This window comes from Octopus bimaculoides, chromosome 1, assembly GCF_046866305.1.
Source record: "Octopus bimaculoides isolate indiv1 chromosome 1, ASM4686630v1, whole genome shotgun sequence".
In the NCBI taxonomy this organism is placed as follows: Eukaryota; Metazoa; Mollusca; class Cephalopoda; order Octopoda; family Octopodidae; genus Octopus; species Octopus bimaculoides.
Genome location: NC_142928.1, coordinates 157,089,182 through 157,116,682, shown reverse-complemented (window position 1 = coordinate 157,116,682; position 27,501 = coordinate 157,089,182). Strand labels below are relative to the sequence as shown.

At 32.7% G+C, this 27,501-nt stretch overlaps 1 protein-coding gene across 49 annotated transcripts in view; it reads left to right on the top strand.

The window, feature by feature from the left end:
• The window catches only part of LOC106868437 (retinoic acid receptor RXR), a 584,509-nt gene that overhangs the window by 462,462 nt on the left and 94,546 nt on the right, over nucleotides 1–27,501 (top strand). For 23 of the 49 annotated variants that reach the window (XM_089360965.1, XM_089360953.1, XM_089361057.1 and 20 more), the window contains one exon: nucleotides 23,988–24,402. In XM_089360965.1, the coding sequence (XP_089217091.1) occupies nucleotides 23,988–24,402 (415 nt within the window). Of the gene's footprint in view, nucleotides 1–6,727; nucleotides 7,703–7,919; nucleotides 8,081–8,227; nucleotides 8,339–9,438; nucleotides 9,684–17,251; nucleotides 17,560–23,987; nucleotides 24,403–27,501 lie in introns of those variants that run through there. The other 26 variants (XM_089361189.1, XM_089361092.1, XM_089361139.1 and 23 more) reach the window with 16 other exon arrangements.

Genomic DNA, 27,501 nt, shown 5'->3' with positions numbered 1-27,501 from the left:
TCTCTCTCACACATAGACATTGCTGATGAGAGAAAATTAGCATACCACAACTTCATCTCAAAAGCAGCAACTATTCACAACCTAGAATCTACTGAGTGCTTTGCAGTATTATCAATTATTAATAAATTAAAATGATACATATGCTATTTGAAATCTTAGCAAGAAATTTGATCTCTTTATTGTTGTGAATTTTGTCTTGTTTGTATATCACAATAGTCACAATTTGTAGGCTAGTAATTAATTAGATTGGAAATGTTGGTGTTCTATGAAGTAAATTAATGACTAACCTTTCAATAGCAGAAATTGTTATTAGGAAGCAAAAATAGAAAATGAACACATTGCATCTCTTATTTCTAATTCTATTTAATTTGTGTTTATCATTTCTCCCCTATCAACTAACATTCTTTAGTATCAGATTGTGATACTAAAAGCATTCCTGTAATCATGGTTATTTGAATCTTGCACTTTATTTATTTATTCTGTATTGCAATTGAAACTATCTTGGACAGTATCTACATGTGCATGCTTCATACCATTTTGAATATATCCTGGAAAGAACACTCTGCCAAAGAAAAATTATACATTAAGCTACCTAAAGTATCAAGCACCATTAAAGAACGAAGAGTCCACTTTTGAGAGACATGGCTAAAGAAGTAAGGAGAACTAGTTAGTGACACCCTAGTTGGAATGCCTTGCCATTGTTGTTATTGCATTAATTGCCATATGAAGACATATGTCAATCAGTTAACAGATGATACTGGATGTCACCAAGAGGAAATGTTACATACTTTGGAAGATAGAGATGTGTAGAGAATCAGGCTCATGTAGATCCAAGTAAGTTCATCTCAGTGATGATAACGCTGTCACAATTGGTGAACAATATAGTAAGCATAGGTATGACTGTGTGGTAAGAAGTTTGCTTCCTGATCACATGGTTCTCTGTTTGGCCCCACTGTATGGTACCTTGGGCAAATGTCATCTAATATAGCCTTGTGAGATGAAAGATGAAAGAAGCCCATCATATGGTTATGATATGTGGTTTGTGCCTGATGAATATATTCTAGGTATTTCCCAACATATGAAACTATTAGTAGCACATAAAAATATAAAAATATGTATTGTGTATATTAAATTATATATATATATATTTGTGTGTGTGTGTGTGTGTGTGCGATATATATATATATATATATATATATATATATATATATATATATATATATATACATATACATACATATTTGGGTGTGTGTGTTTGTGTTTGTCCCCCATCAGTGCCTTGACAATCGATGTTGGTGTGTTTATGTCCCTGTTACTTAATGGTTCAGCAAAAGAGACCAATTGAGTAAGTACCAGGCTTAAAAAGAAGTACTGGGGTTGATTCATTTGACTAAAATTCCTCAAGGCTTTGCTCTAGCATGGCTGCAGTCTAATGACCAAAACAAGTAAAAGAATAAAAGAATATTGTCATTGGCAACAGGTTTCCAACTGGCCAATCACTTGTTCACAATATTTCTGACAGTGAGAGTGATGAGGCAGTATCTGTAACTCGGTATAAAACACATCAGTGATCTAAGGAGTTCATTTGAAGAGCACCTTTTATCTGTTTCGTATTCTGGTTTTTGACTCTTGGAAATGATGTTTCCCTAATATGCAGAGTGCATTAGGAAAGGACCAATGTACCAGTCTTCACAACACTAATTCTCATCCCTGCCTTACAGCACTTGGTAGTGAATCCATTCAGAGTGTGTTGGTGGTCATCTACTGATGACACTCAGGAGTAGACTAAGAACAAAATGGTTGGATGATATCCATCTTCTCAGTAGGCTATGTTTAGGAATTCAGCTGGAATATCTGAATACTGTTACTTCTGGAAGTGTCTCAGGATTCTACTCTCAGAACCCTCCCAGTGATGATCATGATGACGATGATACATAAATATGAGTTCATTCTGATGTAAATTGCTTGAGGAACAAGAATGAGAAACAGCAATTAGTGACTCAGTTTTGAATAAATGTTTAATGTGTGTGTGTATGTGTGTGTGTGTGTATGTGTTTGTGCGTGTGTGCATCTATTATTGTAAAACAGTGTTTTGAATTGCACTCTCATTTATGTCAAAATGTAACTTTTAAAATAGAGGATAAAGATAGAACATTGTAAGTCCACTGTTTGATGTATCTCTCTTCATGTCAGAAAGTTTTTAGTTGCAGCACTAACTTATTAACACTTCTATGCTAACGTCAGGCTAACTGAGCATTCTCTCAGTCTTAACCATTTTTGCTGAGTAAACTGGAAGAATTTAAAGTAAAATACTTTTCCCTAAAACAAAAGGCATGTCTTGCACCAGGATTTAAACCTATGACTTTATGATCAAATATATTGATGAAATCACTAAAATTTCCAATAAGTTGAAAAGAGGTGGTACAATAATGATTGCGTGGTTAAGAAGTTCACCTGTTAGTCACATGGATCTGGGGGTTGAACTCACTGTGCAGTGATTTGAGCAAAGATCTTCTACCATAGTCTCAAATTAACAAATATCTTGTGAGTGGAATTTATCATAATCATTCATCATCATCATCATCATCTTCATCATCATTCTCATCATCATTATCATCATCCTCCTCCTCATCATCATCATTATTTAACATCTGTGTTCCATGTTGGCATATGTTGGACAGTTTGACCATAGTTGGTTGCACCAAGCTATATTGTCAGTTCGGCATGATTTCTACAGCTGGATATCCTTCCAGCCACACTACAGAATGTACTGGATGCTTTTTACGTGGCACCAGCACCAGTGCTTTGAACGTGGAACCAACATGAGTGCTTTTTATATGGCACCAGCATCAGTATCAATTCTGCTGTGGCAGGCAAGTATTTTAGAGCACAGCAATGCACCAAATATCTCAGTTCTTAGGCATCTCTTTCATATGGCTCAGTGACTTGAGATCAGTCTTTTAATTGAAATCTTCTGGAGAGCCTTTTGTTATCGTTCAAATATCAGCTTACTAAAAAAAGTTACTCTTTTTACAAAATCCATCCAAATTCATGGTTATTTTAAAATTCATTAAAATACATGGATAGATAGGCAGAGTCACGGTTGTGTGATGAGAAGTTTGCCTCCCAACCACATGGTCCCAAGTTCAGTCCCGCTGCATGACACCTCAAGCAAATGTCTTCTACTATAGCCTCAGGCTGACCAAAGCCTTTTGAGTGGAATTTGGTTGACAGAAACTAAAAAAAGTTCATTATATATATTTATATTACACTCTTGGAGTGGTTGGTATTAGGAAGGGAATCTGGCCATAGAAACCATGCCAAATCAAACCAAAACTTGGTGCAGCTCTCCGGCTTACCACTTCCAGTTTGACCATGTAACCCATGTGAACCTGGAAAGTGGACATTAAATGATGATGATGATGATGATGTGTGTGTGTTTGTGTTTGTGTTTGTTCCACACCACTGCTTGACAACCAGTATTGGTATGTTCGCATTTCCGTTACTTATTGGTTGAGCAAAAGAGACCAATAGAATAAGTAGCAGGCTTAAAGAAAAAATAAGAACTTGTGGGGAGCAATTCACTCAACTAGAAAATAATTCTTCATGGCAGTACCCAAATATGGCCATAGTCTAATGACTGAATCAAGTAAAATATTAATGTAAAAATGACAATCATGAATATGAGAAAAAGGGTTAAATCATCAAAAAATAAGAGATACTCAACCAGTAGTGACAGTGATTAACAGGTTAAAATACTGATACAAATTCAGACCTTCCAATAGACATTGTACAGGACTATATGTCATTATATCTGATAATATTCTGTGATCATCATGTTATTTTGAAATAATATATAATTTTGGTGCAGGTGTAGTTGAGTGGTTTAGAAGCTTATATTGCAATCTTGATGCTTTTGGTTTGATCTCACAGCATGTAAACTTACGATAATGCTTCTTCCATAGCCACAGGTCAACCCAAGACATTTGGGTTAGACTGGGTAGAATGCACTGTATCCATAATTAAAAGACAGTCTTGTTATACTCATTCTATCCAAAGATGGCATTAAGGGTGCATGTGTCTGTGGAATACTCAGCCAGTTACATATTAATACAATGAGCAGGTAGTTCAGTTGATCAAACAACTGAGGTACTACTAGTCAAAAGTGGTGGAGAGTCCTTTTATTTACTATCGATTGTAAAATGCTTTCCCTCTGTCAGGCCATCTTTTCTGATGGATAGATGCTTTTAACCTTTGGATACTAAGTCATATAATTGCTTTCAAATGTTGTAGAACAATTTAACCTGATACTCAGCCATAAGGGCAGGAACAAAATTTGCTTAGCGGGTGCAAATCCAGGTCCAACTCAGGATGTTCAAAGTGCTTTCGTTGCCTCCCACTACTTCCCGCATAATTTTAGGGGATACACTTGCACCCATTCTTTCCCAAGTCTATTATGTACTCAACTGCAAAATAATTCTGCTTCTTGTAGTTACAATGTTTATTTCAAAAATTCTATGATAACTATTTTTATTTTTTTAAAAGATGTCATGAGACTGATGATGAATCTTATAAAAGAATAACAGTTTCATCATACCAGTTCCTTTTTGCTAAGTTCAAAAATTCTATATTAAAAGAACAGGAAGTGGGAAGTTATAACATTTATAAATGTATTTATTTCGAGAAATGAAATAACATGCAACAAACAGTTGACACTGGTTTATGAACTTGTTTTGAAGGGATAAATCCAGACGTGCAGCACAAGTGCAGCAAGAGGGTGGGGAAAGGAGAGAGTACAATTGTAGGAATGAAGAGGTACAAAATTTCATCTGGTCTATTATGACTGTTAATTAAAGTGAAGGTGCCTAAACTGTCTTTGTCACCATACACTGAGAACCCTTGCTACTCTGCTGATTCAAGGAAACTGTTGTTGGTCTGTGTCAACAACAATTAATCAATAAGAAAGGGCCATTCTTGCCTTTTTTGTCTGAGATGAAGGATAAAGGCCAAAACATTAGAATTAACACTCCTTGTAGTAAGTGAACTCCCTATTTTATGGGTTTCAGTCTCCCATTTGATGGGATATAACTCTTTTGATCCACAAAACTTACAATATTTCCCCCCATTATCAAAATTAGTTGGGTGCTGAAGTAGATGATAATCGACGGTCAGGCAAAATGCTCTCCAATATTATATTTTCTTGTTCCTTTGCATTCTGAATTAAAGTCTTGATAAGATAAATTTAGTCATTCACTCGTCATTATGTTGATAAGCTACCAACTGTAACAGAATAGATTCAATGGAATATTATTTTCCTGTTAATATATAGAAACTTTATCAAAACTATCATTGTAACAGTTAACAAGGCTGAAATGATTTTCTTTCACAAGCACTAAGACATCGTGTTATAAGGGAAGAAAATTATTAAATGGTGATGACGTTTAAAATTACTTTTCTCAAAGGCACTGGAGTTATCATAGAGGTAGGCTGTATTATATTACCATTTCACTTGGGAATCAAAAACTAATATGCAGTTTTCTGCTTGCCAAGTATTGCAAGTAATTAGGACATTTTGTAAATTTAGCTTCAAATTAAATACTTTTAAAAAAAGGGGGGGGGGGGAGGGGAGAAATTCCAAACCTGTTGATATGTGCGCGCGCGTGTGTATGTGTGTGTGTGAGTATGCTTTGATGTCTGATAATAGGGAACATAAATATATACAATGAAGTTCATACGTTATACCATGGGGGAATATCGATAGAGACATATAAATATAGTGCTTGCACTGTAGAACCGAAACCGGCGAGCAGTCTCGATTCCCTTAGAAACTATCACCGAACCCTTAGTCACTAGTCTGGCGTTGTATAAATGCCAAGAGTGTGATGATGATGGTAGTTTCGATAATTATGATAAATACGGTTTTCGGATTAGTTAAAAACCATTCAGTTTAAAGTATATAATTCTAACATTAAAAAAATAGTGATTCAGAGGTGGGGGAGGAAAAGAGAAGGGACACAGAGAGCAGTGTGAGGTAAGTAGGTAGGTAGATAGGGAAGGTACATTTATCTGTTGTAAAGGTAGGTAAGTAAACAGGAACGGAAAGAAAAAAAGAAAGAAAACAGAAATAAAGTATGACTTAGATGCAGTAAAGTCTATAATGGAGACGAAAAGTGCTGAAAAAAGGTGGCAGCCACAGGAGGAAGGGAATTATTATTTTCTCTTTATTTTTTTGTAAGTAATTAAAAAAAATTAGTACTAGAGAGAGGTAATAGAGCGGAAAGTTATTTTATCTGAGAGAAAAAAATTATTACTAAAATAGAAATAAAGTATTTAGAGGAAGAGGGAGAGTGACGGACAAGAAAACTTAGAATTTGAATAGAGAGGTGGATAGTGATTAGGATTGGGATAGTTGGCGAACAAAATGGATAGAATGTTATTAAAGAGAGAGATAGATGTGAAGATGAAATTTGAAAGAGAAAAACAATTAGTTTTAATAAAAAAGAAGATACTTTTTTTTAAAAGAGAGGCGAGTTTGAGCTACGAAAGAAAGTTAGAGATAAAGAGGGAAGAAAAAAAATGAATTAGAGCGAAAGAGTAAAGAAACTGAAAAGTAGAGATGAAAGAAAAAGGAAACAAATTTAAATAAAAATAAGCAGAAAAGTAGAACGAAAATTTAGAGGAAGTGGAGCTATGAAGAGAGAGAGAGAAAGAGAAAGAGAGGGAAGGAGAGAGTGAGAGCGGGCACGCAAGTGAGAGAGACAGAGACAGAGGGAGGAGAGAGGGCACGCAAGTGAGAGGGAGGGGGTCAGTGGAGGAGGGTTAGGAAGAGTGCTTTCGTCAGTAATAAGAGACAAGCTGTGGTTTACTTAAGGTTTTCTCATTATTGCTGAATGGCCGCATCAAGTAGGTGGTAAAACACTGCTTCTGTTTCTATGGTTCTGTTACATACGACCTTGATTACTTAGTTCATCATCTAACAACTTATTAATGAGGAACAGAGAAGCAACTATTGATTAAGTTTTTATTTTTTTATTGGAAACAAACTACTTATGAAAAACAAAAAAATCCATTCAAACTCTTTTTGTTTTCATCAATCTACACATGCTTGAAAAAAAAAAGTTATTAGAACTATTCTGAGGAGTTTATAATCTTCTTACAGAGATAATGGTGGAAATTACATTGACTATTCACCTTTCGTCCGTGATTACTGAAGCCACTTGTAGAAGAGTTGCTAATATTCACGTGTATTAAATTGTTTAGAGTACTTTATTTTGTATATATATATTTGTATATATATAAAATTAATAATTGAAAGAAAAAAAAAAACATTTTTAAACAAATCAGACTTTTAATATTTTTTAAAATTTCCGTTGATCTCATGAGGAGTAAGTGATACTCAGCGATTTTTGAGAAATACTTGAATTATCAAGTTATATGCTATGAAGTATTGACTCTCAATCATTGTGGCTTTTTTTTTTTTTTTAATACATCAACCTTCCCCAAACCTTGAACTCTTCACCCAACACTTTTTACCGCGTTTCCTAGAGACCAACTGCTTCTTATGATAGCCTTACGGCATGCTTATCTTGTTGACGGATGACTTATAGTACTATAAATTTCTCTAGATCATCTTCCTATATGAACATCGCCGTTAGGAAAAACTAAATGGCTCATTTACCATTTGGACACTATAGAAACCCTGGTAAGTTATGTAACTTTTAAAAAAAAATTTAATGCAAGCTTACAAAAAAAAAATCATAACATTTAACTTGGATTTTTTTTTTCTATCTAATTATTTAATGCAATTATTATTTTCAAAATATTTGTTTCCTTGATGTTAGTTGCGAATTTTTGTTCATGTCTGATCATCCGTAGATTTGAAAGCTCCGTATTTTGACGAAAGTTGACGGTGCTCCTGCACATTATCATGGCCGCTGCCTGCTCACTTGTGTAGTTGCTACTTCCATTGGAAACGTTACTGATACCACCACTACAACTAGACACTGAGAGAACATGGTAAAATTAAAGCGGTTGTGTTGGATAAAATAGTATTTTTTTTCACAACAGTATATATAATTATGTATGTTTTAGTTTAGGCTTTTACTAATATATATCGCTTTTTATTTCACTTTTACTGCTCTCTCGCGTTTCTTTTATTTGTCTTCCTTTATCTCTCTCTCTCTCTCTCTCTCTCTCTATTTATGTCTTACTCTATCTTCACTCTATTATTCCTACACTGACCTCTCTATTTTACTGTTTATGTGAATGTATGTTGTCCAGTCCTTAATCCCCTCCCCTTAGCTTCGATTTCTCGACCAGATGGATACTTCAGACATAGGTAAGCAATTGTTTTTTTCTCCCTCCTGAATGTATGCCTTTGATATCTTTTCACCAGTGAGTTTTTTTTATATATATAAAGCTTCAAAGTTAAGTGGTGTGATATTGGAGTATAATAACATATATCACAGCTTACCCCTACATTCAATGTTGCCTCAGTAAAACACGTGGAATATAATGTTTATAAGCAGTTATAATTAGTAACTATTAATAATAATAAAATTTTATGACGTTTATCACATCTTAATAGCATAATCCTATCCGAATTCTGTTTATTCAGTTATGAAATGTATGTGTGTACATTGCATTGTCGGGTCGACTACCTCGTAGCCGCCATCATCTCATCTTCTATTTAAACCATTTCAAAATAAAGTGTTCTCGGCACGTGTGTTCTGCTAACCCAATATTACTTGTAAAAGTAAACATCTTTGTGTTGTCTGCCTCTGTATTATTTCTAGAGATGTGTGTTTGCTATATATTATTCAGAGATAACACATAACTGATACTACATGCACGATCCATTGCGTCGATCTAGTGTGATATCTCGCTGAACTTTTATAGATGTTTATGGAATTCCCTTTTTTAATCTAAGGACTAATATCTTTTAACTCTTAGCCGCTGTTTATATGTATGTATGTATGTATATATATATATATATATATATATATATCCATCCATCCATCCATCCGCCCTCTTCTTTTGCTAGAATTAGGTCTTCGGCCTGGTAATTATTGGATATTTGCGGCTTCACGTTCATTCTACTGGCTTCACTATTCTCTGCCAATTTCCATTTCCATATTAATAACACCCCAATAAATTGCTACACCTGAATGTGAAAATGTGAACGGTAATAAAGGATATTCTTCAAAGTTTCTTTTAAGCAGTTACGAGATATTTAATATATTCCTTCCTATTTTTCATTCAGCGAACAAAATATTTACCGTTTTCCCAGAAGTATTTCTTTATTTCGATTAAAGTTAAGTTTAATAGGGTAGGATCGGCGTATTTAATAATTTCAGACTGAAATAAATCGTCCATATAATATCACGTTTCTGGGAGAATATGTTGTGTGTAGTGAATTGAAACAGCTTAAGCATATTCGGATCAGTGGACCCCGACAGTAAATGTAGGCCAACCTGTCTCAGACAGTCGAGTTATAAAAAGATCGCGTATGTACGTGTATACATATGCACATTTATGTGTATGTTTATAGTAATGGCAGAGCCAACTGTGGAGAACAGTTATTTATGGTTGTAAAGTAAGCTGTTATTTCTCTCAATTCCATCAACTAAACACGACTATGTTGAGATAGGGAGCTAGTGTAGTAGAGCTAGTCCAAATTAATGGTAATTTACACTTACTAGATCATATAGTTGCTATATAAACTTGAAATCATTCTTACTTTATCTCTCTCTCTCTCACTCTGTCTCTCGCTCGCTGCTGTGTCACATTTTTTCATGTAGTCACATAGGCGAACTGCTTATTGTTGATATTTGCTGTTGTGGAAAAGAAGTCTAGATTCTTAATGCTTGCTTTCCAATATCGTTGTTTCTTTCTCATGTAAATGACATAGTTTCACATTGTTTAATGTCGCTACTCATAGACGGATGCAAACAAGACGATCCTATTTACATTTACAACATGAAGAAATTCTCTTCATTTTGTGTGGCAAAAATTAGATATGTTCTGAAACACAGGTTTCGATTTTTTTTTTTAATGGAAAATAACTCTGATGTCATTGACTTTTAACTTAGATGCGAATGTCGTAATGACTTTTACATTGTAGTTAATAGATATTTATTTGAAGACGAGCCTGAATTTGTCTCAACCCCACCATATTTTCGTTATTTCGAAATGAAACCACAAGTTTTATTAAAAGCGTAACTTAACCAGTTAATAGGTGAACCATTTTATTTGCATACCTTTAGAGATAGAAAATCTTTTGACTGTATGTGTATATTTATATTCCTGAGCTGGCATAAGGCATGCAAATATGGTTCATCTCTCTCTCTCTCTCTCTCCATTATATATATATATATAATGGTTTTATATTTTACCTATGATTGATTTGCTCTATGATCCATCTCTACTTCATGATAGGTCCTTGCCTTTCACATCCAAGACTTATATTTAATTCAGCGACATAAAAATTAACCCCTTAACCCACGTGAAGCTAATTTTTGGGACTTATTTCTCAACTTAAATTGATCCAAAATGAATTCTTTAAAAAAAAACAAAAATTGGCTGTATTGCACTTAATTCGTTTCGATTTAATTCGATACTTCTAGAATTTAGCTGCTTTATGTATACAATAAACTATGTTTTCCGTTTTTGTTTGTCGTCACAGCCAAACACATGAACAGCTTACTCAATTCTTTGCTTATGTCAAAGGCTATATCTTGTTTACTTTCTCGTTTTCTTTCTTTCGCTCTAAACATGGATTGTCAATGTATAGGAAGTCAATAAGCGATTTCACCCCACCTTTTTCTTTTTTTTTCTTTTTTTTCCAAAGAAATGCTATTTACTTTTATAGTAGCTTTTGAGTCTTCTGTTGATAATGGGTGTATATTTCCCCCCTGGAGATGCTCTCTTTTTGTGTTAAGAAAGCTCACTAAAACAGTTGAAGTTTCTTTACAAGTCTTTAGTTTCAGATCATTAGTTTAAAAAAATTTTTTTTTTTATCTTATTTACTTTTTCGATAGATTTGTCAAGGATAGTTTTCTTTGAAGTGAGCAACTTAAATTTTTGAGATGGAATATAACCACTAATTATTTTTGAAAAATCACTGTATGCTAAGATATTCATGTTGTATGGGGATTCAATAAATTTCATAGTTTATGTAGATTTCATTCATTTGGTTGAGCATTTCACTCTTTAATAAAATAATCGACGATTGTTACTCTTTTTTTTTTTTTTTTGTGACGAGCAAGAAGTAAGCGCATCATCTTGATAATGCATTAATACTTAATGAATGACTTGTTTATAGGGGATCTGTTCTAATATACATTTAGTTATCTCGCTCTGCTAGCTACTCTTGACTTCCTGACTCCCTCTTTACCTATGAGCTGTTCATGATGATCAAGAGGATCTCATTAGGAAACTTGCATGTCACAAGTCGGAAGTGTATGCGGAAGCTTGCCTTTTTATTAATTCATGTTCATTTTCTAGTTTTAATGTCTTTAAAAAATTTTTTTTTATTATATCGCCAACCAACCCCAGCTATTATTCCGGTTGATATGAGTCCTAATTAAATCCTATTTGATTTATTTAAAAAAACCAAAAACAAAAACAAATATACCCTCCCCCCACCCCAAATCTGCATTTTAAGATTTTCTCATGGATTTAAATTACATGATATTCTGTTCCCCACCGCAGACACACGAAGATTTTGCTTGCAGATGCTATTATTTCAAGTAGAGAATTAATCTCATGATGGCCGTCGTGGAGTTTTAAGAATACTTTGATGTGGAAGAACATTATTTTAATTTATTCAATAGTAACTTAACATTGTTACAAATATCTAGATTCTAGAGATGTTAATGATGTAAAGATAATGGTGTTCACAGGTTCTCTAGACTTAGACGATTCTTTTAAGTCTCTCAACGAAACACCAAGAATGTTCCCGAAATGAACATTTTAAATTATGCAGAACTAGAGACGTTTCATTAGATCTCGTTACTAAGAAATTAAATAAGAACAAATCATTATCAAAGTGTATTTTCATGAAATTTCATTCGTAGAGATTAAAAAAAATTATACTATTATCTTATTTTTTATTTTATTATTATTACGAAGACCGTTCAGTATGCAGCATCCAGTATGTATCTTGTATAATTGGCGAATGTCAGCATGTTGAGGAGACACCTGAGTCAGCCTAATCTGACCTGATTATCAAATTTGTTAAAAGCTATCACGTTATTTTCAGCGCAAGCGGTAGGCATGGGAGGAAGATATTAAAGCGGCACTGATATTCGATCTATGGATGAATCTACTGTAATCAATCTCCACGAGAGCAGAAACTTGTTATAGAATTGAATCAATAGGCTGAATAAAGAAACAGCAGTACAAATATGAATAGAAGAGTTCAAGCTGTATTTACTTGGTCGTCAGATATTATGGGTTAGCTAAACTGTTATGAAAGGTGGATGACTAGAAACTTCAAGCCTGGTCATTGACATTGTGTCTCTGAATCGAGTAGTTTCATACGGTCAAATGTACGCTAAAAAAATAAGAACTATCAAGAAGCTAGATTATGTAAATGTATTTGCAAAATTGTCAATCTTTTCTACTTTTTAGATAAGTTTAAGTTTTGTATATTTAGTTTATCTCAAAGCAGGATTTCATGATGCAACAATGTGTTAATATCAACTTATATTGATTAAAGAAAAGTGTTTGATACTTAATCACTTGCGTTTTAAAAATAATCACAGGATTGATTAGGGAGGGGCTCAATCAATATACCAAAGGTTAGACTAAAATAAAGCCAAAGGTGATGTAATAACAATTTATGGTCAGGTTTTGTTTTCAAGTTTGACTTTAATGAACCACATTTTAGTGTGAGTTAAAAATGAACGTAAAGCAAAACTAAATACAGCATTTGAATGTTTTTACAAATTTATATTTTTGTATGTATGTTTAATGTTTATGGAGAAGTTTAAAAATTTGTTTTTTAAAGTTGTTTCTGATCATTTTTTTTCCTGATTTCTTTTTCTTCAAGAGTGCTTGTGCTTTACACTTTCTGATAGTACTGGTGTTTTAAAAATTAGCTCAAAAAAACTATATTTTGCCATCACCTTACACTAAAAAAAACTGAATGAACAATTTAATGCTTATGTATAGTGTGTGTATGTGTGTATTTATTTGTATGTGTACGTATATGTTTCTGTGTGTGCATACGCACATGTTTGTGTGGTGTATTTTGTAAATGGGATGAAAGTCCCACGTTTTCTTACAGTTTCTGTTATTTGATTGAGAAACTTTAATTAAGATAGTATTTATTGGATCTTGTGAAAATTTGGAAAACTTCAAGTGGTATGAAGAAATTTACCAAGATCCTTTATCAGTAATAGATTAGTGGGCGGGCAAATATTGAACATGTTTTTTTCTTAATTATATTTCAGCTATGTTTCAAATATCTTTCCCTTCACCAAAATCACATGAAACTTTAAAAAAGATAAATAAATCTCTTCATCTCATGTTATCAAGTATTTGTATTTTGAAAATATTTCTTCAGATACTCTTTTGTCCAGTCTGATAAACTAGCTTAGATATAAATGTTAGCTCAACATTTTTGTACGAAGAAAATTAACAATTTTATAAAAATGACATAGCTATCAATTCTGACATTCTTTTTTGTTCAATAGATATTGAAATGTATTTTGTAGAAATGTTTATTGCAAATGTTTTTGCTGCTATGTCATTCAAAATGACTTTTTCGTTTACCATAATCTTCTGAAAAAAATAGCGTGTACATTAATAATTAGAAGAGGGTTGGCTTTGAGTTGCATCTGATATTGTGGAGCAATAATTGCTTCAGTAATTGCTTAATATATCTTTATAGTTACAAGGTGGTAATGTATTACTTAAAGATTTGTCAAAATAGAACAATAAATTCTATCTTATTAACTAACCTCAATGTTGCTGCTTGTTTTGACTGTTTCTAAAAATGGTATAGTATTGGTTGTTCAAAAAACAAACAAAAAATAAAAATCCTATAAATGCGGACAGACATGGCTGTGTTGCTAAGAAGTGATTCACAATTGCAAGGTGGGTTCTGGGTTTAATCTCACAGTGTAACAAGCACCTGTGTGGGTTTGTGTGCATATAAAAGGAAAAGTTGGCAGAATCACTGCCACCTTCTCTTTGCAGTATTCATATCTTTTTTGACCCGGTCAAATTTACCTTGCTCTCTTTTTCTATTAATAAGTACCACTGTACTAGGTTTCATACAAACTAAAATTCTTGAAGGTAGTACCCTAGCATGGCCAGAGTTCAATAATTGAAGTCAGTAAAAGATTTGTTCATCTTGGTTCATTCAATATACTTCCTGTGTTCTATAATAAAGTATTATTTAGATTTTAGTTTCTGTTTTCTTTCTCTGTAGATCTTTTGTTCTATTAACGAATAAAGAATTTTTTTTCATTTCAATCAATAATCTTGTGTTTGCTGCAAGTTAAAGAAATTATAATTATCCTATTACAGAGGGAGTGGGATTGGGTTCATATCTAATACATTGTTGAGAATATTTTTTCAAGTTGTTTCTGAAGATTTCTTAAGAATATAAATTAATCTTTTACTAAATGTGTAATTCTATTTATTTTTGACATGAATGTGTAGTCTAATCATTTATTAGTTTTTAAATTTTTCATATAAGTGGAACAGTGAACAAATCGATATAATTTGGAAGTCTCTTTAGCTCCAATAAATCAACTGCTAATTATAGATATAAATGATATACATCTATTCATAGTTTTTAATGGATTTGTGTTGGCAACATTGTTTATTAGGATGCATAATCCATGCAGTTTCTTTTGCATTTTTTTTTTTAATACGTAAACAAATTTTTCTTAATTCATATGCTTCTCTAAATAAACTTAGTTGTTTTGTATTAGATTTATTTTTAAATAGTGGCTGCACACAAAAAAGAGCCTGGTTCTTCAGTATCCAGATGACCTAGTTGTGGTAAAGATCCATCTATTAGTAGATATGACCTATAAGCATCAGTAAAAGAAGGTTAAAAAAAAAAACACTTTTGTTCAGAGTATAAAATACCAAAGTATAGAATATGCAAACAGTGGTGGGCTGTATTGATATGGCCTTAATTCACTACAAGATCAATGGTAGTTAAATTTTCCTACCTTGGCAACCTAATGTATGTTGAGAATATTTTAGTCTATCAGTATTTTTAGTGCTGGCACTGATTAGAATCATTTAAGGTAAACTATTTGTGTTGACTGGAATTTCTTTACTTTTTGAGCATGTGTATAAAAAGAAAGATTTTGAGGAAGAAAAAGAAAAACTGAATGATGTGATAAATATATCTGAAGTAAATAGTTTTAGGTTTTAATCGTGTATTGTTTGGATCTAAATACAGTTCTAGCTAGACAGCTGGATATAATTACAAAAACAAGTAAGCCTAGATGATAATTATGTTTCTCTCCAATTCTATTTGAACTGCTTGTAAAGGTAAAGGATTTAAAAAAAAAAATAGTGAATGAAAATGGATGTTGTAATAATTGTCAGCAGCAACGCTCTACATGTTGTTAAGATAGCATCAAACATTTAAGAATTCTATATTCAGCTCATTGCTGAGAACCTAGTTTGCTTGCTGTTAGTGAAGGCTTGACTTAAAATGTGTCTTTTATGCTGTAGCTGTCATGGACAAGCTGCATGCTGAGTGAGATATTCTGGTAAACTAGCATGCAGATGATAGCTTATCAAATGTTAAGTCTATTTTACTAAAATGAAATGTCTTGATCATAGATATTTGAAATTTTAACTATATTAGAATTTCTCAAATAATTTTAATACATTGTATTCTTATTAAGAATCCAAGGTTATTTCTTTTTTCATTGACTAACCTTATCAAAAGTAGCTGTAAATTACAAGTGCTGATTTATTAAAGCTAGTGAAAGCTTTAATAAATCATCCCTTTATGAAATTTCTCCAAGATATTAGCTTTTTTTTTCTCTCTCTATTGGGTTAAACAGTTTTAGAGACCTTTTCTCTTTTCTAGTTGTTTAGCTACTTTATTAATCTATAAGCAATTCACAAGGATTCCAAATATTCCATTAATGAGCTCTCTGTCCTGGTCATTTTTTCCTCCCTTATTGTCTTAGTTCTGTTAACTCCACTGTTTATTGTTAAAAGCTTTCTGTTTGAGAACTAATCATGAAACACTGGAATAGCTTTCAACAATATTACAATGAAACAAGACAGTTTCTCATATGGGAAAGGGGAGAAAAATGATATAATTTTTTCATAGCTTCTTCATTAATCACTTTTATACCATTGTTTTCAGTATCTCATTGCTGGAGGTAAAATTTTCTTAATGGGAGAGAAAAAAATGAAAAAAAAACCTTTGGTTATTTTACCAATATTCCTTCCTTCACCCATGAGTAAAAATACCCTAGAGACTTCAAACTGACTGGAATTTTGCTTTCCTATTTTGTCTAATCTCCTCAAATTAGAGAATGAAATTGAGTAGTAAATAGTTTTTATCATGTAATATAGATTTTAAAAAAATCTTTTTTTCTTTTGTTCTTAAATTCTAATTGTAATATCAGCTCCATCTAGAAATTCTTGATTTAATTATTCCCACATGTAACTTGTCAATAGAGGAAAATTCTTGAAATTGTGCTTTAAAATTCTATCTAAATGTGAGCAAAAGTATATTTTTATAGTCATTACACAATTCTCTCCAGATATCTTCTGATGAATGATAACAATTTATGATTGCTTACTCTTTTTTGATGTTAAATAACTGAAAGACAACTTGAAATTTTTTTCATCTCTGAATATTCTCTTTTTACTGTCTTTTATCCAAAATTCTTCAGTTGTTTTTATCTCTAAATTGTATTGTTTTCTGGCCAGTCAAATGTTATCTACTTTATCTTTTTCCTATGTGATATTTCTTAAGGCTTTTGTAAGAGACTAGCTACACTGCAAATCTTCTGCTGAATGTTGAAGCTAAGAGACAGCTTGTATATGTGATTTTCTGAACATAGAAAGGAAGATAGTTTGTATGAGTGATACTCTTTTACAGAAACTATAGATCTTTAAAAGCAATTTCCCAAGTATGTAAATATTTGAGCTTTACATTTTGAATATAATTCCCTGGAAGTGGCAAGCTATCTTTCACTGGCACTGTTACAACTTTCTCTCACACTAGTTAGAGTTACTTCTCACCTTCCATACAACTAGCATCAGTTGCTACATCTCCACTACGTCTCTACTTTTTCGTTTTTGTTTTCCTTTTTCTGTTTTTGAATGCTGGTGGAAATGCCAGCAAAATGTCAGCTGGGCCCATTTTTTTTTCTATTTGTTCTACATTGATTAGGTTCTCCTTCAGTGGTCCTCCTCATTCACTAATTGAAACTCATCTGAATTGTATATTTTGTTAAAGGCAGCAGCAGCATTACTGCTGATAAACAACTTCTACCATGTGGCTGATAGGGAATGGTGCTAGGGCTGGCTATGAGACAACTAATAACTCTATTCCTGGTAAGCAGCATAATTGCTGTTCTCTGTATCTTTTTTTTTTTTCTTTCAGTTATTAGTTTTATTATTTCCAACATGAATCTTCTTTATAGTTTTGCTTTTATTTGTATTAAAAATTCTTTCATCTTCCCTAATTATCTCGAGTTGTGAGATAGTATATACTTTATAAGTTTTTTTCTAATTGTGTGTGTTCATGTCTCTTGTGTTTTGACTTCCTGGAAGTTTGAACATGCAGATTTGTTTGAAATCAAACTTGATATTTTTTTCTCCCAATTTTGGATTTATTTCAAGTTTACTCTTACATTTCTTTTATGCTGCTTTTACTGAAATTTTGTGACAGCTATTTTCTTTTTAAGTAGTTGACTCAGCTAATTTACATTTCTCAGGTGATTCAGTCAGCCATTCTGTCACTTTCACTGCATTCTACTTTTCACTCACTCTTTTCCTCAGCAGCATATTTTGATTGTTTTTAGAATATTTTGTTGAAGATAATTTTAGATGCTTCAACTCAGACTTGTTTAGATTCAAGAGAGTAACATTTCTGCATTTTATTTCTGTTTTACTTATACATTCTTATACATACTGTTTGTGTTTATTTACTATTAATTTTTATATAATAGTTATCAACTGAATGGTTAGTAATTTAACTGGCTATTGATAAAGTGATAATTTTCTTAGTGATGTTATTCTACTTGACATATCTAATGCTGTAAAAAGATGCAGCCAATAATATCCTTCTGTTTTCTCTGCATCAGTAATCTACTAAGTATTTTTCTAGTTTTACTTCAAATATTTCTTTCTAAACATTTATCAAATTGCCATTTTATTTTTGTTATCTATTGAATATTCCAAACTAAATTTTATAAGTATCTCATCATAGTATATTTTAGATTATAGTATTTAATATTTTAGATGTGGTATTTGATAAATTTCAATGAGTTTTAAAAACATTTTTAGTCTTTATTTTGTGAATTGTGTTCTTTGTACTTTTTGAGGTTTTAGAAAAAATTAGTATTTGCATGAATGTTTTCCAATCTAGCTCATTAGTCCCTGGATTTCAGTTATCAAAAGATAATGATAATAATCTTATTCATTTTTTTTTTCTTGTATATATAGATTAGTCTAAATAAATTAATGATTATCTCTCTTAAACATTTTGCTTTTTATTCTTCAACATATTTTTATGAATTTCTTGCAAAAGGTATAGAGGCTACAATTTAAAAATTATTTTACAAAAGCTAATTGCCTGATTAAGTTCTCATGCTTTAGTTTTAACTAAAAATAATTTCAACAATAAATTCTAAAGACTATTAATAAAAGATCTTTGAAAGAGTATCTTCTCTAAAACATAAACAACTATGGAGATATCAAATTAGAAAAAAAAAATTGTTTGCAAGATAATTTTAAATTGAGATTTTCCTATTCTCAAATAGAATTTTGAAAAGCTTCAGTTTACAGTTTTGTATTTCTGTGAATTAGATTGTCTCTTTATATCATCATTTTAATACCCACTTTTTTATGCTTGCCTGGTTCAGGAAGAATTCATTGAGAACAATTTTCTATGGCCAGATGCCCTTCCTGTTGTCAACCCTCAGCTGTTTATAAGCAAAACAATGTTACCCCATGGAGGGATATTGCTGGAATGACAATGATGTTTGTTTGTAATTATCGTGCAATGTCAAGACAAGACCAATATACACCTGTATATGAATATACGATGGGCTTTTAGTTTCTGTCTATCAAATTCATTTACTAGGTTTGGGGCAGCCAAGGCCTATAGTGGAAGGTACTTGTCGAAGATTCCACTCTATGGGATTGGACCCCAAATCCAAACTGGTTGGGAAACAAACTTACTAACTACACAGTCATATGCATGTGTGTGGGTACACACACATACACACTAAAATTATATATTTCTAAAGTCATTGATCTTGCAATTTGTGTAGCCAATTTATATTTTATGTGGGAGAATGTATCAAATTTTTAAATGTATTTTTCTTTATCTACAATTTAGATAATGAACAATAGATATCTTTGTGTGTCAGAGTTTTAATTAATATAAAGCATGCTTTCTGTATGATTGATTTGATATCAAACTCTTAAAGTTTCCAGGCTACAAGAAGAGAGTGGCTGAAAAGAATTGGGAAATTCTGACTTATCTCCTAGTGTGTAAATGAATCATAGTTATTGGATTAGTAATAAAACAGCATTACTGGATTAGTAAATTTTGCTACAAGCTGTAAAAGCCCCCTTCATGAGTTGATTGCTTAGACAGTTGTAAAAGCCCCTTTCATGAGTTGATTGCTTAGACTGCCTTAAACAAACAACTCTGATGTAGGTGAGGAAGAACCATTGGGATTTTATAAGCTGTTTTTAATTCAGGATTAGGTTAAAAAGTTTATCGATTAGTGTTTTTTAGTTGTAGATGAAAAACTAAGTAACTAAATAGGGTAAAAAGGTTTTAATAGAAATTTCATCGAATGTAGATTTTTTTTTCTTTTTGCTAGTATTTTTATTTGCAGTGTGTGTTTATATATTTCATTATAATTGAAATATTTATAGTTCCATATTTATATTTTAGTCTTCTTTTGAATGTCAGTTTTTTTTTATAACTTGCACAACAGATATTTGCTTAAGTGAATGTATTTTAACATCTTACTGGCTTCTATTTTCTGCTGTTTATCTCTCTTATTAGAAGTAACTTGTATGTATCAGGTATACTGAATTCTAAGAGGAACCAATCTATTATTGATTAGGCTTACTCTCAAGATAAAGGAATAAGGGAGCATGTAATTTAACCCTTTAGTATTCAGATTATTCTGCCAAATGTAATTCTTTTTCATTCAAATTCTTTTTAATTAGTTATGCATTATTTTGTAGCTTCGAAATTTTGATGATGCAATTGTATATATTTTTAAAATGGCATTGAAGGGTAAGTGTGATAGGTTGGATCTGAGTGGTTAGAACATAAAACAGGTAACATATTTGGGTTGGATATGACCTGTTTAAATACTGATGGGTTAAAAATGACTATAGAGAATAATGACAGTTCTTTGGTTTAGCACCCTTAGAAGTTTGATAAAATACAGATAACTGAGAACAAACTTCCAAAATGAAGGTTGTAGTTGGAGTATATTCTGCTATAAAGCTATGTTCATTCAGTTAGGAACAGTGCTAAGAAGAGAATGAAGCAATAGACACTTGTTACTACAACACGCAATTAACTGAAAAATGGATGACTTAGCATAATTACTATAGACAATATTGAAAATAGCTTGTGCACACATAAGCATAGACATGCAGGATGAATTGCTTTGAAAATAGAAAATCATGCAATTTAGTTTCCAATACTGATTTTGATTTTTAAAAAGAAAAAGATAGAACATCCCTAAATATGCATGGTTCGTGTGAAATTTAAATGAGATTCTTCTGTGATGTTAGGATCTTTCTGGTTTGAAAATGAAAAAAAGAATTAGCTTTTACTTGGGAGTATCATATAAGAGTAATTGATAGCTTTTGCAGAATACAAATTTAACCCTCCCTTCACACTGTTAAATGTTTTTATTTATTTATCATATATCTATAAAGCCTAAATATTTATGTATTCAAACATTTATTTTGCTTTTGCTGGAAGTTATTCTCTTTCTGGTCACACTTTTGTTTACTATAGCAGTTTTTGAAGAATAGAATCAGATTTGAGAGTCCATGTGTGACTCTGGTTAAGAAGCTTACTACTCAACCATTGGTGTTGGTTTCAGTCCCTCTGTGTAGCGGCTTCAGCAAGTGTTTTTTATTGTAGCCCTAGGCCAACCAAAACCTTGTGAGTGGATTTGGTAGATGAAACTGAAAGAAGCTTTTTATATGTATTTATTTGTGTGTGTGTGTGTGTCTGTGTTGTTTGTCCCTAATCATCACTTGACATCTGATGTTAGTTTAAAAACAAAGTACTAGTTTCCCTTCAAAGTGGTACCTCAGCATGAACTGATGATTTCAGCTTCTATTTTGTTCTATTTTTATAGTTAGTGTATTTTTATCTATAAACATTGGGGGTCAAAATATCGTCTTGATATTTCTTTACAGCTACTACTGTATTATGCTTTCCCCTTACATTCTTCTTTAGAGAGTTAGGTTGTGTGGGAGGTGGAGTATTTCAGGAATATCTTCCTACATTGAATAGGATGGAGGGAAGGATTGGATGAGTGTTAATATGGCTAAGTTAGTTTTACTTTGCTCAAGATGTGAATATATTGACAAAGTAGTTCTGGAGATGACCTTATGATAAATGAGTTAGACAATTTTGTTTGGTTAAGTAATTAATGGTTAAGAACAACTTTTTTAAGAAAAAAATGTCTATCCCTAAGAGATGCCTAGCCAACCTCCCCATGCAATATACTCTCAACTTAGACTTTCTGGTACTGTGTATGCTTTTTTTGTTGTTTTGTTTCAATACACCTTCAATATGGTCTTAAGAAGTAGGTGGGGAAAAACAGATCCAAATTAGTGTCAAGTTGGAGAGAGGCCAACTGTGCACTATAAGGAAATTTAAATGTGTGCTTAAAAAATTCCCAAATGGATATCTCTAGAATTAGGATAATTTGTAAGGAAATAGAAATAACCCCACATGAAATTTGTTGATCCTTAATTTTGAGACAACTCCTTCTCTTGAATTATTTCACATTTAGTATCATTTTGTTGTTACATATATACATGCAGTTTTTATAAGACCTACCACATTACCCCTGTTTCAATGAAGTGTTTTTGTCAAATGTTATTGAAATAGCTATAGTGTGATATTTCTAATAAAGTTTGTAATAACTTAAGATCCTTATTACACACTGAGTACTGCCTCATTAAAGAAGAGTGCATATGGTGTATGTTTATACAAATATATATATATATATATATATATACCAGAGTAAGCACATAAAATGTGCAACAAGGTGGAAAAAAGAGTACTCAAATACCAGAGGTAGATTAATATGCTTTATTTAAAAGCAGCAGAAATATAACAAAAGACTAACTCCGAGTAACAGTCTTTTGTTATATTCTGCTGCTTTTAAATAAAGTATATGTATATATATATATATTATATGAGAGAGAAACTGAGATTGAGGGATGAATATACAGCTTGTTTACTAAAGCTATGCAGTAATTTTGTAACTAAAAGTTTTTCTCATGTCAAAAGTGTCACTTAAAAAAATTTTTTTTTTATGAAATTTATAAAATCTAGTCCTTGGAAGCAGGTGGTGATTTGCTTCAACAACAATTTTACTCAGTTCCCAGAAGAGTTCAGTTGCTGTGCAGAATGGAGAATCTGATCTTTCAGACATCTACCTTTTGTATGAGAGTGAGAGGCACTGTCCTGATAAAAGAAAGTCAGAGGTAGTGTGCAGTGAGAAGTTTTATGGATGAAGGAAGTGGATGTCAGAACATGAGAGGGAGTTATTTAAATATACATAGTTTAAACTTGTTAATTTAATTTTCAAATCCCTGTAATTGATAGAAAATATTTACAAATTTGGAATTAAAAATTTGAAGTTTACTAATATTTCACTGGATAAACTTTTTCAGAGAAATATTCTTTCATCCAGTGTTTCATGATCTTGTTTAGCTCTAGATTAGTTTTGTTCAAGTTGGTCTGCTATCAAAAGCAATACACCAGTGACCATTTTTCTTTGGTTCAGAAACTGTATCTATGGTGATATTTGCTCATTATGTCTTTCCTTATTGAAGATTGTAAGATGTGTCTTAACCCTTTACTAGGCTGAACTATTCTACCGGTTTTATTTTGAAACCAACTTGAGCTGGTCTGTCACACCTACCCTAATGTCATTGTAAAAATAAACGGTCACATCATCGAAATCTGGAAGCTACAAGATAATTCTTGCTTAATTCAAAACATTGTGAATAACTAAACATTACTTTTGAATAAATAATCTGAATGCTAAAGGGAGATTTTTCTCTTAAGCAAGTTGAGCTGCCACACATTCCTTTGTTGGCTCTTGTTCAGGTTGGAAGATTCAGCAAAATAACTTCTCTGTTCATGTTTTCAGGTGTAACCTGATATTTTCTGAAGTTCTCATTGTTTAATTTTTAATGTGAGACTCTTAGTTTGTATTAACTTTTAATTAATCTTCCTTATTCATTTACTCTATATGTTCCTCTCTACATTTCTAATTCCCTTACAAACATCATAACCATCTTATTTTTGAGTTCATTGTCCATGCTATACCCTATATGTATTTTGGTTATAACATTGTCATGACTTGAGCTTAATGTTATACAGAATATTTACATAAAATTGATAAGTGAGGGACTTGTCCAAGGTAGGTATGTTGTTAAATTAGTCTTGTGTAGCCTTGTTAAGAAAAGAAAAATCTGAGGTGAGAAGTTAATTTGAATGTTAACAATGTTTCAATTTTGTTTTTCAGATACTTTGGACAGCTCTATGCCGTCTGTCAGTTCTATGCCACTGAACTCTCCACCTGACATAAAACCAGACATATCCTCCCTAACACCGACTAGTTCACATGGACATTACTTTGGATTTGGACATGGCATGCCCCCTCAAATGCCTGCATCAGTTCCTTCGGCGATGCCCTCTTTACCAACTTCGTTACATTCAAATATGTCATCATTGGGCTCAAACCACATTTCCTCACAGGGTCACATGCATTCGCCTCCATTACAATCCCCACCTTCGTCCAGCCTAGGGTCGCCACCTATGATGTCACTTAGTCCTGGTTCAGCCAGCTCACCACCTCATATGTCTGGCTCTTTCTCCAGCAAGCATATTTGCGCCATATGTGGAGACCGAGCATCCGGTAAACACTACGGTGTTTATAGGTAAGTAATCACTTTTATTGTTTTTTATATAGTTTTATTGGAATTTTTAAAATATCTCTTGAACATTTTTGTATTATTGTATGGAATCACCATTTTATACTCTTGTGGAGACTACTCAAACCATAGTGTAATTTGCTCCAATGTAAAAGCTTCCAATTCATGGAAGCTTCAAAAAAAATTTAGCTATTCTCTACATCTTTTTGTTTCTGTTTCTTATATAAGGGCTACAATACACCCTTCCCTGTCATGGCTTACTAGCTGTACACTAATGTTTATATAGATTAAATAAATAAATAATAAAACTGTTATATATATATATATATATATATGTATGTATATGTATATATATATATATATATATATATATATATATATATAACTTACATGAGATAGTGAGTGTCACACAGTAAAATTAAAAACTGTTACCTGGTGAGCACATCAGTAAGCTAGTATGTGTATACACATACACACTTGAACCTGTTGCAAGCCTACTGGTTCATTTGACCAGAGCTTATTCCACTTTCTGGGATATGGAAGCAACTGAGGGTTCAAGCTCTTCTCCTGCATGGAATGCCAACACCTTGCAAAGGTAAGCCCACAGCTACTAATGGTTGACATTTCAGTTAAGTAGAATGAAGTAACATAAAATAAGTGCCTTGCTCATGGACATAAACACACAACCTAGTGTGGAAGTCAGGCACCCAATCTGTAACCAAAGGAGGCTTGTAACGATATCTGGTCTGTTTTGTTGTTTTGATAGACTGGAGAATTATTGCTTTGCTTGGAAATGGGTGAGGGTTGGTGACAGGAATGGCAACAGGCCATAGAAAACTTGCTTCAACAAATCCCCTCTGATTCATGCAAGCATGGAAAAGTGGCTTGAAGTATGATTTTGTATGTGTGTATTTTGTGCGTGCGTGCGTGCGTGCGTGTGTGTGTTCAATGGTTCGGCTCAGTCACTTCCTTCAGTTACACTCCCTTCCTCAGCTTAGAGGTCTTTTGTCTTGCAAGCTAGTTGGCAACCCTCTCAAGTGCTGGGGCTGCATAAAAAGCCCCCAGTATGCTCTGTAAAATGGTTGGCATTAGGAAGGGCGTCCTGCCATGGAAACCATGCCAGAACAGACAAATGGAGCCTAGTTGAACCCTCTTCTTTTCCAGCATGGAAAACAGACATTAAATGATGATTTTCCTTATTAGCATGGGTTAGACGAATGCATATTATTGAGACTTTCTTTTACAGTTAGATATTCTCCCTGTTGATAACTTTTAAGCATGTGAGTGTTGATTCTGCTCACCTTTGAAAGTGCATAGCTAGTTGACTATTTGACAAAGAGATTGTGAACAAACATCAATATCTATAGCTCAGTGTTTTTTCATGTGATATGCAGTGTAAACACACACACACACACACACACACACACACACACACACACACACACACACACACACACACACACACACACACACACACACACACACACACGCACGCACAGAGAGAGGGAGAGAGAAATTTCCACCAAATTCACTCACTAGTCATTGATCGGGTTTAGCTATAGTAGAGGACACTTGCCGAAAGGGCCATGTAGTAGGACTGAAATCTAAACCACATGTTTGTGAAGTGAACTTCTTAGTCATACGTATTAATAACAGGCTTCTGTACAGTTTTTGTCTATCAAATTACACTCACACAGTATTAGTGGGACCAAACCTAAAACAATATGGTTGTGAAGTAAACTTCTTAGCCACACAGCTATGCTTGCACCTCAAATAAGTTTATTATATCTGAGTGTGTGTACCTTATAGAATTTGAAATGTACTTAGACATCATCATTTAATGTCTGTTGTCCATGCTGGCATGGGTTGGATGGTTTGACCAGAGCTGGGAAGCTGCACCACACTCCAGTCTGATTTGGCATGGTTTCTATGGCTGGATGTTCTTCTTAATGCCAACCATTTTACAGTGTGTATTAGATTCTTTTACGTGGCACTGCTCAGTAGACATTAAAAACAATGTGAAATAGAATCTTTAATCCAGTATGTATTAAGACTCAATGCTGGAGTAATTCCCATCACTCATACAATGTTTTTTTTCTTTATCCCACTATGCTTCACATTTTGATTAAATCCATGCTACAAAGCTTGAAATCAATTTCCCAAATATACTTGTTCAAACAAACATTTGAACAAGTATATCTTGGAAATTGATTTCGTAATTATCATTTAGCACTTTGTAGGATTTAAAAACCAAGAAATATCAGCTGTCAAGTTGTCTATCAGTCTATTTACATTCAATTCAAGCTTTTTTTGGTTATCTTTCTCTATTTCTATGTTGCAAACATCAAAAATATTAATGCCCGAGTAATCTATTGAAGTTTAAATGTAAGAAGCAGTTTCATACATCTGTATGAATTCAGAAATGAAATTATTTTCATATTTTTTTTACTAAATGTTTGAAATTGTGTACAATATCTGAGTGTTTTTGAGTTGAAAGAATTCTAAGCTGAAGAACCATCTTTACATTTGATTTAACCTGGGTCTACGAATCTCTTGAATCGTCTTCAACATGGCATAGAGAACCACTTTTCATTTGAAAAGGAACACTATGAGCTGGTTATTATTGAATAGTTAGGTGTTAGAGAATTTGAAGGGTCTTTTGGAAAGAGAGTTGGATATTTAACCAGCTGCTCTCTGCAACAGTTCTGAATTAAATATGGTACTGAAGTGGTTAAATTTCTGGGCTATCTAAAGATCATAGATTCAAGCACTGCCACATTGTTTTAACTATTGCATTGAATTGTGAGGATGAAAAGTAGGTAACAAGAACACAATCTTATAAATAAGGTCATATGAATGTTTCTTTTTACTTGTTGAACATTCATGACTGAAAATGTGAGTGTAACATGATGCTAAACATAAGCATTTCATTTTTTAAACTTTAAATTTGAAATTGTTTTTGCTGCCCTAATTTACAAGGTCAAACTATGCGTTAACCCTCAAAGTCCAGCAGTGCTTTCCCTATTTAATCTAGTCCTGTTAGAAACTAAGGATTTTGATGAAATGTAATTAGTCCAGGATATAAACCATAAAAATATAGCCATT